At 48.0% G+C, this 12087-nt stretch overlaps 2 protein-coding genes across 11 annotated transcripts in view; one reads left to right on the top strand and one right to left on the bottom strand.

Moving 5' to 3' along the window:
• The first annotated feature begins 288 nt into the window (after positions 1-288).
• LYSMD4 (LysM domain containing 4) lies at positions 289-9741 on the top strand. 3 transcript variants are annotated; one of them, XM_039557419.1, is made up of 3 exons: positions 289-351; positions 1747-2037; positions 5506-9741. In XM_039557419.1, exons 2-3 carry the CDS (start codon positions 1765-1767, stop codon positions 6061-6063), a joined length of 831 nt encoding a protein of 276 aa, XP_039413353.1. In that variant the 5' UTR covers positions 289-351; positions 1747-1764; the 3' UTR covers positions 6064-9741. The 3 variants fall into 3 exon arrangements, with proteins under 3 accessions (XP_039413353.1, XP_039413354.1, XP_019136346.1); XM_039557420.1 differs by having other exon boundaries at positions 350-376; XM_019280801.2 differs by lacking the exon at positions 289-351 and adding an exon at positions 590-1022.
• MEF2A (myocyte enhancer factor 2A) overlaps positions 8207-12087 on the bottom strand; it is an 82652-nt gene continuing 78771 nt past the window's right edge. For all 8 annotated transcript variants that reach the window (XM_039557417.1, XM_039557411.1, XM_039557410.1 and 5 more), the window contains one exon: positions 8207-11934. In XM_039557417.1, the coding sequence (XP_039413351.1) occupies positions 11598-11934 (337 nt within the window). In that variant the 3' untranslated portion in view covers positions 8207-11597. The remainder of the gene's footprint in view (positions 11935-12087) is intronic.

The raw sequence follows: 12087 nt of genomic DNA, 5'->3' as shown, positions 1-12087 counted from the left end.
GGTGTGTGACATGACCCCTTGTACCGGTGTGTGACGTGTCCCAGGGCAGTGACACCTCACCCGGGGCTATGCAAGTGTGTGGCGTGTCCCACTGTACAGGTGTGTGACATGACCTCTGTTCAGGAGTGTGACATCACCCGCCGTTCAGGTGCGTCACCTGGTCCCCGCCCGGCCGGGACGGGGGCGCGGGCCCTTTAATCGAGGCCCCTCCCCCGCCGCCCGTCCCGCCCCCGCCGCTCAGCCCCTTCCGCCCTGCCGCCCTTCCCCGGCTCCCATTGGCCGGCTGGCGCTGAAGTCCCGCCCCCGGCGCCGCCAGCCAATGGGAGGGGCGCTGGGCGAGACCGTGGCCAGGTCGGTGCGGGGCCGATGGCGGCGGGTCCGTGAGGGGGGCGCGGGGAGAGGGGCGGGAACCGGGACCGGGACCGGGACCGGGACCGGGACCGGGCGCGGGGAGAGGGGCGGGAACCGGGACCGGGACCGGGACCGGGACCGGGACCGGGACCGGGACCGGGACCGGGACGTCCTGGGGGGAGCGGGGTCTCATGAAACGCTGAGGGGAGCGGAGCCCTAGGGGGGAGCGGGACACTCTGAGGGGATCGGGACCCTTCTCAAGTGCTGAGGGATTTGGGGTCACCTGAAGCCCTGAGGGCAGCGAGACCGTCTGAGGGGAGCGGGAACTGAGGGGATCGGGACCCCGAGGTGCCACGGGGAGCGGGGCGCCCTGAGGGGAGCGGGACCCTCCTGAAATGCTGAGGAGATTGGGGTCCTTTGAGGGTGTCGGGATCCTCCTGAAGTGCTGACGGGGTCGGGGTCCCCAGAGGAGCTTGGGGAAGAGTTCGGCACTCCCTAAGGAGGGAGCTGTGTCGGGGGCGGCCGGCGTGTCCCACAGCAGCGTCCACCCTGGTCCTGGATGTTGAACTCCCCCGGCACAGCTGAGCCCAGCCCGCAGCTGTGGGTGCCGTGCCCGGAGCCAAGGAAATGCCATTAAATCGTAGTGGTTTCACCTGAAAAATCCCTTAGAGGTAGATGGAGAGCGTTAAGGTCAAGGTTCCGTAACAGTGTGGGGTTTTCTTACCTATGCCTGACCGTGACAACAAATTGTTTGTGGAGCTGAGGATTGAAGAAAAAAAACCAACAACAACAACAAAAAAAACCCTTACAGCTGTAGGCTGAGCAATAATTAAAGTGCTCAGGCAAGTTGTAGTCTTCATGCAGCAAAATGAAGCCTTGTTATTCAGGTTGAACTTAAGTGAAGCTTGAGCTGTGCTTATTGAAAAAAAAGTTCACTTCCAAGAACTTAAAATGTGGATTCTTAAACTGTAGAGAACTAAGGACTTATGAAAAGGGTAACTTTGCTCAGTTTTTAATGTCTCTTGGTAGACCTGCTGTATGTTTTGACCATAATTAAAGACAGTTCGCTTAAGTGACTGTGTTATTTTTAATGAAATTATAGAATGTAGCATTTAAAATGTGTAGCAGCATAGTCTTATAAGGTGGTTTGTCCACGGGTAGACAAAACAAAAAAAAAAACCAGCTTGGAAAAAGATTACTGATTGCTGAAGTTTGAGTACATAACTTTTCTAATACTGCTGTTAAGAGTGGCACTTCTGGATTTGCCCTGGGTACAAGAAACCTTTGTGTCTGTGTGTTCACACCTGCCAACTTTTTGTGCATTCTCTGAATCTTTCATGCTAAGAACTGAACCCTGGTATTGAGGAAACTAAAAATGTCTGGGTTTTGTTACAGGTGCTACTGGTGTAAAAGATGAGGCTGAATGAGAGCCGAACAAGATCCTTCCAGGCTCCTGTCACTGTCCACAACTTCCCGGGCAGGCAGGTGTATGTGTTTCCCAATGGCCGATCTGACTCAGATGAGTCCTCAGAGGAGGAGCTCAACGTGATGGAATTGCGGCCCAGGGGCAAGGAGCAGCAGCGGGGCAGCGCTGCCCGGGACAGGCTGGGGGACGTGGTGCTTCTGGAGCGGGAGATCACCGAGGGGGATAACCTCAACAAGCTGGCCCTGCAGTACGGCTGTAAGGTAAGGGCTGCCTCTGCTTGGGGCTAATCACATCAGAGGGGTTTCATGTGCAGCGGTTTCCAGTCCTGTGGTCTGGTAGTTTTGACACTGGAAAGTGTTGGCCTTCTCTGTTTTATGAATGATCAGTGTCTGGGTAAAACTGGATAAAGGCAAAAAAATCCCCAAACAAACACAAAAAAGAGTTGTTCAGCCAACAGCCTAGGAAGATGTTGTCAGCCTCATACCCTGCCTGACCTACTTTCCTGTTTAATTTCAGTGACTAAGTGCAGGTTGTACTAAGTTATTTCAGTGAGGGCAAACATTAGGAAGCTGAGTGTAGAAATTAGGGTCAGGGCTCTGCTCTCAAGGAACATTGGAGTTTTTAAAGCAAATTTAGCAGTACAAAGAAACACCGCCGTTATGGGTGAGGTTTTTTGTTTATTTTTTGAAACGTATCAGCTTACATTTTGCAAGGAAGGTCTGAGTCTGACAGGGTTGGCTGTGGAAAGGTGCCAAAGTTCAGTCCCAGAATCCAGGTGGGGTGTGTGTGTGGGTTTTGGTTGTCTGCTGTCATCCCAAAGCGTGCACAGTTCAGGTGCCTGTGGGCAGGAGGAAGGGTGTGTGCACAGTGAGATTTCTCTGAGTTGGAACCCACTACACAACACATTTTCTTTGTTCCAAAGCAGAGCAAAACTGATGAAAAGTTTAATTACCTGGTCTGAACATTAGAAGCCGTCTGTTGTTTAGCAGTTTGAGCTGTATTTTTAGAGCCTCCTTTTTCTGCAAGCTGGACTGTGATTTCAGAGTTCCATGATGCAAACAATTGGCCAGTGACTGCAGTGGGGATAATGATATGGCTCTGGCTTCACTGCTGCAATGCAATTGCAGTCTGTCTTGCTTAACCACACAGCAGCTGTGCGGTGCAGCTGAGGCAAGAGGCCTTAGAGGGATTGCAGCAATTCCTCCCCTCCCATGCCCTTAGAAACAAAAACAAAACAAAAAAGGCACCCTTGCAGGTTCTGCTGATGAGCCTGATGCGTGCGGAGAAGCGAGTCTGGTAGGACTTGAATAGGCCTTGATTGGCCCCAGGAGAGCCTGAGAAGGCAGAGCTGAGCTTTGGTTGGGTTTGGAGCTGTGGCTGTGTGGTGCTCTCAGCAGCAGTTGGATGAATTCAGAGGATGGAGATTCTGGACAGTTCTTTGGACTGTGGTTTGAAAAGTCCTGCTGTGCCTCTGCACTGTCACTCAGAGGGCCCAGTCCTGTCCCTGCCATGGCTGCTTCTCTGCTGTCCCGCTCCTGGAACCTTTCAGCCCCTCTGAAGGCTGCTGGCCCTGCCCAAGGGAAGAGCAAGCTGATGGAAGGGACCACGTAGTTAGTGTTCTCCTCCCACAGGAAAAGAACTGTCCTGCTGCCTCCCTCTCTTCCAGAAAGGGCACTTCTGACTTGTTCCAGTTAAATTGAACAAGTACAGAAATCCTTATTGTAGGAGATTTGTGTATTTGTCTTTTTAAGGACTGGCATGACAGTTTTCATGTGTTTTGTTTTATTTGCACAATTAAACAGCTCCTGAAAGGTCACCAGGACAGCAGTAAGAGGAACTGTAACCACAGATATATAGGCAAATGTGTGTAAAAATCCAGGATGAACTTCTTGAAATCAATGAGAACTTGACATTGGTTTCAGAATCTGCTTGAGGAGGGGGTATTAAGACAGTGCAACAAATAGCTCTGTGCATGTGCCACAGATAACTTGGCAGGGATGCAAAGCACTTCAAAATTTTTATTTTTACTCTTGACCATTTATAGTCCTGGCTTGCTTTTGGCATTGTTCTTAGCTGGGACAAGAGGAGCTCACTGCAGCCAAAAAAAATGATTAGAGAAAATAAGCCTAAATGCTTGTGCAGCCCAATCTCTCGCATGCTTCGTTGTTCGTTGTTTCTGTCTGAGTGCTGCTCCACTTTCTGTTTGTAGAGCCTTAGCACCACACTGCAGTATTTGATTGCAGACACCACAGGGGATATTTACTGTCCCAGTAATTTGTTTTCATTGGAACAAATCCAGAAATTGAAGCAGCACCTCAGTTAGGAGGCTCTGGGTGAGATTGTTATTTCATAACTAAGAGATTTTGCAGGGTTTAAGTCCGGAGGTTACGCTGGGGCTGGCTGTGAGGAGCCTGAACTAGTGGCTGAGGATTCCTTTTGCCTCAGGGTCCTCAGATCAGGTCCTGGATTAAATGTGCCATTTTCAGAGTTCTCAAGCTTTGCAGAGTAAACATGAGATTCAGGCATCCATCTCATCTCTACCTTTGAGCAGAGTGCTTAGGAAGTAAAGTGGGTTTTTTGTTTTAGCTCTCCAGTTTCCTTGGCAGCCTCAAGTGTGTGAGTGTGTAGTGAATGCAGGTCCTGCTGTAATTTCTGAAAGAGCAAAGCACAGTCCCTTGTAGTGTGTCTCTTTGGTGTGATGTATGGGAGGTGGTTTACCTGTTTGTGTTGCCTTTCTCTTTGGTTTGGCTCTTGCTGTTTTGTGTCCTCCAGCCTTTTCCTCAAGGTTCTTTTCGTATCTCCTTGGCTGCTGTGGAGAGCTCCTGGCACGCACTGACATCCTGTTCCTTTTCTTTGACAGAGGGTTTAGTGCAACTGAGGAGTTGCTGTACTTACTGGGTGGCTGTGAGTGGCCACTGTATTAAGCATCTTCTCTTATTTAATGTTAAATAAAGGACACTGCCTTGCCTTTGTCTTTGCATTGGTACTGCCTGTCTCTGTGTGTGATGCTGCACATGTGGCTTGTTCTTCTTTGCTCTTCCTGCTCTGGGTGGGGATACAGCTCACAGACAGGAACCCTACACAAGAACCAACAAAGGTGGTGACAGGAGCACAGAGGTGATTGTTGTTCAGCAGGAGCACTGAGCAGCTCAGGAGGAATGAGCTGCTGGTCCTGCAGAAGAGAGGTGCTGCTTGAGCAGAGGATGCTCTTGCCTGTGTGGCAGATGCTCCCCTGCTCTCCAGGCTCTGCCCTTGTTTTCAGAACTGGTTTGCTCCCAAAGTGGAGCTCTGATCACTCCGAAATCATTTCCTGAGCAGGAGGGGAGTTTTGCCTGCTCACACTGGTGTTGTGCTCTCACCTTAAGCACTCATGTGTAAGGTATGAAAACTGTTTTAAAAAGGATCTGTTACAAAGATTTTTCTTGCCTTAACTAAGTGAGAGAAGGGAAAAGAAAGCAAAAGGAAGGAAAAGCAGTATGGAGCAAAACACAGCAGGTACAAGAGCACTAGAGGAGGTGGTAGACTGGTTTAGCAGGGGACTGACTCTATCCAGCAGGACCTAAAGCACCCTGGCACAGCTGGGGAATCTCTGCAGAACACCTAACCACTTGAATCCTGGGCCTGCTTTTATTCCATGACAGCTCCGTGCACACTGGTTTATAGCTGCTTCCTGCCTCACTCCGGGGTTGTGCTGCAGTCACTGTCTGTGTCCTTTCTGGATGCCGTAGGTTGCGGATATCAAACGTGTCAACAACTTCATCCGGGAGCAGGACCTGTACGCACTGAAGTCCATCAAGATCCCGGTGCGGCCATACGGGCTGCTCACGGAGAGCACCGGGGCGCTGCGGCTGCCCCCAGCGGAGCCCGCCCAGCCCGGCCTGACACGCGTGGAGCTGCCAGAGCCCGACCCAGGCGCGGGCGGCTCCGCTGGCGGCCGGTGCCTCAGCGAGTACTTCAGGGGCATTGACCAGAGCATCCAGGACGCCGTGCAGGTGGAGGTGCAGCTGAACGCGCAGCTGAATGCGGAGTACGGCGTGGAGGCGCTGGAAAGGCCCCTGCCCGAGGCAGGGAAGCGGGAGACTGGTAACGGTGCAGACTGTGGAATCCAGTGGTGGAACGCCGTTTTTATTATGCTCCTGATAGGAATTGTCCTGCCAGTATTTTATATCATCTATTTTAAAACGCAAGGCCTGGTGGCCCGCACCTTTAACATAACTTCAAATGTTTCAACAACTGGATTGGAAGGGAAATTACCACAAGGCTCAGTTGTAGGAAAAAAATCCTAAGGGGAAGGGGCAGCCCACTCCAGCCTCTCCAGCAGTGATGCCCATGTGCTTATGACTGACTCAAGTGCTTCCAAGGGGATACAACAATACAGATTATTTTTATAAGTAGCTGATGATGTAATCCTGAATTTGACTGAAAATGAGGTGATGTGATTTTTGATGGAAAAATAAGGATGTTTTGTTGCTTACAGAAATCATCATCGAGGTGGCTTAAGAGTTGGGAACTCTGTTTAGGGGAAAGTGGTTTGTAGCAATTTACTCATTGTGGTTGCTTCAGCTATTTCTTAATGATGTGTCTAGAAGCAACTCCTTTGCTGCTGAGCTAGGGTGCGCAGTATTAATGTGGTTGGAAAGTTGGGGGTTGTTCACATTTTAAGGAAACACTTTTTGCTGGAATGGAAGAGGGGGGGGACACTTTTTCTCAGAAGTGTCATTTTTGTCTCTTGCAGACCATGGTGGTTTTGGCCTGCTTGAACTTAATGATGCCTTCTGGGGCTCTAAGCTGGGTGTGCCAGGGCACAAGGACACTGCCAGCACCCCACCTTGTCATCCCCCTGAGCAAACCTTTGAGCTGTGTTCCATTAGGATGTGTCAGGCCCACCCCTGGGAAGGGTGAGCCCAGACCTCTTCCCCACAGTGAAACCCTTCAGAGATGGCTCTTGCGATCTGGAGGTCCCAGTGCAGGATCTGCACTGTTCAGGGTTTTGCTCAGCCCTGCATGGCCCCAGGTGGGCAGAGGGTGTTGGAAGAGGACAGGAGAGCAGGAGAGAGGAGTCACATGCACTTCTCAAGGGTTCATTTGCTGGCAGAAGGTCTAGTCAGTATTATTTGCTAAAAAAACTAATAATAGTCTACAGTGGTGCTTCTCAGACACCCGGGCTTGGTCATGGAATTACTTCCTTGTGTGCAGTCTGGGCAGGAGTGAAGTGCTGAGCTGGGTGCAGGTTGCAAGGTCCAGGACTGAAGTCCAAGAAGAAGGAAGGATGAAGCCTTTATAGGAGAGGACTGTGCAGCTGCTGATTGTGACAGGTTTCTGTGAACTGACAGTGTGCATTAAAAAGCTTCGCAGGGCAGTGGAGACGTCGGTCAGTCCGAGGGCTGTGCTCTTCAGGGCCAGTCAGCAAACACTACCTGCTGCAAGGGAGCAGCAAGGCAGCCCTTGGGAGCTTCGCTAAAGTGAAGAATTTGCCTCAGAAGTTTGATTCAGCAAATTCCAGACCTGTGGGCAGAGGTGAAGGCTTTCCTATACCAGACACTAAGGGATTTTGCGTGAGCAGCTGCCATTGTTGCTGAGGGTGAGGGCAGAGCTGGTGGGCAGGTGCAGGAAGCACTGTCCTCCCCACCTCAGCCCCGTCCCATTTGGAGCTTCCCAGCTGCCAGCAGGCCCCCAGGGCTTCCCCGGCAGCCCGAGGCCTGCTGGGGCAGAGCAGGGGCTGGAGAGAGGCTGTGGTACAAGCACCTGTTGTACAGGTGTAACCTCAGCCTGGCCTGAGGAAGAGCAGCCTGGCAGTGTCTGCCTGGATGGGGAGGACTGAAGCTTCTCCAGCAAGGTGAGGAGCCCCACACCACACAAGCAGAACCATGTGCTGTTACAATGAGAACCTATGTTTCCGGCAGTTCTCAAAAGTGGGAACCTAATTTTGTAAATGAGCACTCTAAAGTATCTTACAGTGAACAAAAACTTGTATTTTTCTTCTATGAAGAGCTGTATCTCTTGGTTCTGGGGAGGGGGGGATTCTTACATTTTTAAATAAAGCCACATGAAATAAAAGCGCAAGGGGCACAGCTTGTGCGTTTTTTGCTATCACCTGCCTTAGAAAGTGGGGTCCCTTGCAGCCTTACCTCAGCCCCTGCATTGAGAAGCAGGAGAGGAACTGGGGCTGGAGAGGTGGGACTGGCCTTGGGCTCTCCACTCTGAATGGACCCTGGTTTATCTGCCAGTTCTCTTTAAGTGTTTTGTAAAAAAGGTTCTTAGCAAGCATCAGTCCTTGAGTGTAGTAACAAGCGTGTGTGAATTCCTGTTGATGAAAATGCTCATGGCTGCAGTTTCAAACCAACACCTCGCACCTGAATTGGACACCTGGAGGGGGCAAGGACGCGCCAGACAGGACCACGTGCTCTGCAAACACGAGAGAGGCCGGAGTACACAGTAAAAGCCAGTATCTTTACTTTAGTGAATGCAGGATACAAATATTTTACAACAACCTCTAGCATTTTCTTAACCATTTGATAAAAAGTTCACTAGAATATTTATTGTATATTGAAGAAAAAACAACACATTCAGGGAAAAAAATTGAGATTAACTTATTTTTTTTCTTAAAAGATTCGTCTCAAGGATGGCAACAAAGTCCAGCTTGTGCCGCCAAACGGCTTATCAGCATTAAACCGTGAACAGCTTCTTGTGAACTGTTGACTACAAACATTTACCAAATACATAAATCTCTTTTAAAAAAGCCATTTTAAATATAGCAAAGCAGTGTTCTCTTGCACAGCAAAGTGAAGAAAGGTTCTACTAAGATTTAAATGTTTACATTGGTTAAGTCTTTCGTTCACATTCGGATTTAACTTCTGCCCAGGATCAATTGTTAGGAGTTGTTTTGTTCCTTATTTACTATGTATTTCTTGTGCGCACAGTAACTCGCAAGTTTCTGATGCATTAGTGTCCTTGGAGGGAAGGCAAGGCTAAAGCAGTTCTCTCTGATGAGTCCCTGACACCGTGGCATTCTCAAAACTATCGTGAGAGCTCGAGGATGGAGGTGATTTGTCACAACAGAGATAAAAATCTTAAATCATTCAGACCTGACTGGGTTCAGCCCAGGATTGGATCCACTTGCACTTCAGTCAGCAGAGATAATTTTAAAAAGTTTTTTTTTTTTTTTAAACCTGTTGAAATATCTGTGCTATGTCATTTTTTTTTTATAAAACATTTTTACAATTTCTAAAAAAGTATGTTTCAAAGTGAGTTACTAGTTATTAAAAACCAGGATTCCCATGTCCTCGGTGGCAGGAGGTGCTCCCGAGAGCGGAGGGCTGTGGAAGGACGTTTCTGCTGGGGCTAGGGCAGCACAGGGCCGCTCCCTGGCCCAGCTCTTTAGAACTGATTCTTTCTATTAATTTTTTTTTTAATTCATTGGTGCAGTTTCAATACAAACTCTAACCCTTGTGTAGCTTTGTCTTTAAGAAAACAGTAGTTTAAGTACTGTTTAAAAACCTGCATAGAAATAAAGACTATTGAGATACAGTCAGCAAAGCCATCTGATAAGGCACACAAGAAAATAGACAGTAAATGTGAATGCAGAACTCCCACTCGGATGTACAGCAAAGTTCATACAGGTGCATAAATCATGGAACTCACATCACTAGTCAGAGCAGCAAAAGGTTCCAGGGAGCAGCAAGTGAATTCGGTCACTGGGGAACACAGCAGCCACTGGAACGTGTCCCGTCTGCCTCCATGCTCCTGCTAGCCAGGATGAACCCACGGCAGTAGGAAGCAGTTCCACGGGAAGGGCTGGGACTGGAGCCCCTGCGGGTTTTGACGTTGTCAGGACAACAGGGGACAGGGCTGGAGGCCGCAGGTACCACACAGGGCAGCCGGCCACGCTGCACCGCCCTTCTCACCCCTCCCTTACAGCATCAAGGGATTTTCTTAACTGCAAAAAAAAAAAAAAGAAAAAAAAAGGCCCAAGCAAAAACATAATAAATATCAGGGCTAACTCTGAAGAGTTTGGGCAATCCCACAGGACTGCAGCTTCCACCCAGAACTAGCACTGCCAGCCTGGAGGCGACCGGGAGCACCTGCGGGATCACAGCCCCGCATCCAACACCAAACCTGCGCCCGGCCCTGTCTCACGGCACAAGGGGGCTCTGCATTCCTCCCTCTTTCTTGGAAGCAGCAAATTTTTCCCAAACCACTTGCCAACTCACAAAACCTTTTGCGCTCCTCTGATATGTGTCATTTCCCTATCATGAGAAATTAGGTCAAGTTTTTCCACTGGTTTTTTTTTCCTCCTTGGAAGAGGCAGCTTTAAAATGATGCCTTAAAATGTGTTGTAACAGATTTTTTTATATTTATGCAGGATGAACTTAACACCGGATTTTTTTTTTGCCACTTTGCTATTTATATACATATATATAAAATGTATAATGAAGCTTAACCATACAGCACAGAGATTACAATTGAACGGCACACATTCACCACCAGTGAGGGGGCCAACCCCTTTATACACCCTCTGAAAAATCTGGATAATAATATTAATAATAATTAAAATCCAAAGAAAGTACAGTATATTTAACAAAATAGTAAATATTAAACAGTGAATACTCTACTTAATAAGGACCTCGCCTTGTTTCAAGTTGGCGTCAATCCACAAAAATATACTTTTTAATCTGGTGACCGTACAATACATAGGTACTTACACCAAAGGTGATAATATATTTAGGATGCTATATACACAAAGAGTTTGGCTCAAATTTAAATTTACATATAAGTGTTCATGGCTTATTTTTCCCCCAAGGTTCCGCCTGCAAGTTTTTCCTTTTCATCTTTGAAAGCAAAAACTAGAAAGTCAAAATAAGATAAAACTATACTCTACAAAAAAGCTACAACATACAGCTTTGGCTTATATAAATAATTCATAGCAGAATGTGTTCAAAAGTACTGTATATAACTTTATATATAGTCTTCAATTCATTAGGGTATTGTTTTCTTTAATATAAAATATACATGAGCTAAAATCCGTTTCTATATTTTTCAAAGGTATGAACGTAAAAACAAATTTGTCAAACATATTCCAATTATAACTTAATATATTAATTTTATTTTGTTAACGTTCTATTTTCTAGGCTAATATTTTCTGAATATTTCATGCGAGTTCTCTATGTCTCTCTTTCACTCATTAAAAAAATCACTTCTTTGACCCAATACACTATTTTTTTTTTTTTTTGCACGTGCAAAACAGGGTTTTTGTTTTTTTTTTTTTATTTCTTATAGCATCAGCCCTTCTCCATGCACCCTCTGCAATAGAGACCCATGCCAGGTTGGGTAATAGAAAGGTCAGTTTATGTACAGTATTGCTTTCTTCTTCCTGCTTTTCTACTGCTCTGCTGCTACAAAGCAATTATTTCTTAACTACGAGTAACCATAGAGCTGACTACACACAGGGACGGTACTACAGGCGAGCCCTCGCTCGGGTGGGTGTGGAGGAGGAGGAGACACTGCGGGGACACCGCTCTGCCATGGGGCTGGGCTGGGGTTGCACACGAGTCCAGGTAAGTGCCAGACTAGAGATCAAACCTACTGGATTGTTCTGTTACGTTTTACCAAGGGACATCTGCAGCTATACAAGAGTTTGTCGTAAGTGCCTGATGATTGGTGTATGCTACACACACTAGCACATATATATGCATGTGAAGATATATATATGCATGTATGTATATACATATAAATATACTTATTCATGTCCTTATTTATAAATTTAGATATGTCAGGACAGTTCATTTTGAGAACACAAAACTGAAAGGGCGACACTGTGGGTTTATGTCACCCACGTGTCCATCCTCATTCGTTTTACCGAGGGACTCTCCCGATCTTCTGTGTTGGGCGGCCGCCCCAGCACGACGGGGGAGTGGAAATCACTGCGGGGATCCTCGCGGTCGCTGCCATCGTAGGAGCTGCTGGAGCTGCTCAGGCTGTCGACCGGGGAGCGCCCCAGCTCCTGGCGCGACGGCGGCGGTGGCGGCTGCGGCTGCTGCGGCGGGAACCCGGAGGGGGTGACACGGTCCCGGGGAGGGGAGATCGGTTCGGATTTGATGTTGATGTTTTGGTTGGTGTTAATGGAGAGATTGGAACCCTGAGATAGCTGGCTGCCAGTGCTGGGGAAAGAAAACAGAAAGGCGCAAATAAGGAAACAAAAAGAGAAAACCAAGTGACAATTCATGTGTTTGTGACGGTGAGGCCTTGGGGCTCAGCACATTAATCAATGCACCTTACTGGGAAGAGCAAAGGAGAAAAAAGCATTAATTAAA

This window comes from Corvus cornix, chromosome 10, assembly GCF_000738735.6.
Source record: "Corvus cornix cornix isolate S_Up_H32 chromosome 10, ASM73873v5, whole genome shotgun sequence".
NCBI lineage: Eukaryota > Metazoa > Chordata > Aves > Passeriformes > Corvidae > Corvus > Corvus cornix.
The sequence above is the reverse complement of the archived record's forward strand: the minus strand, read 5'-3'. Positions and strand labels throughout refer to the sequence as shown.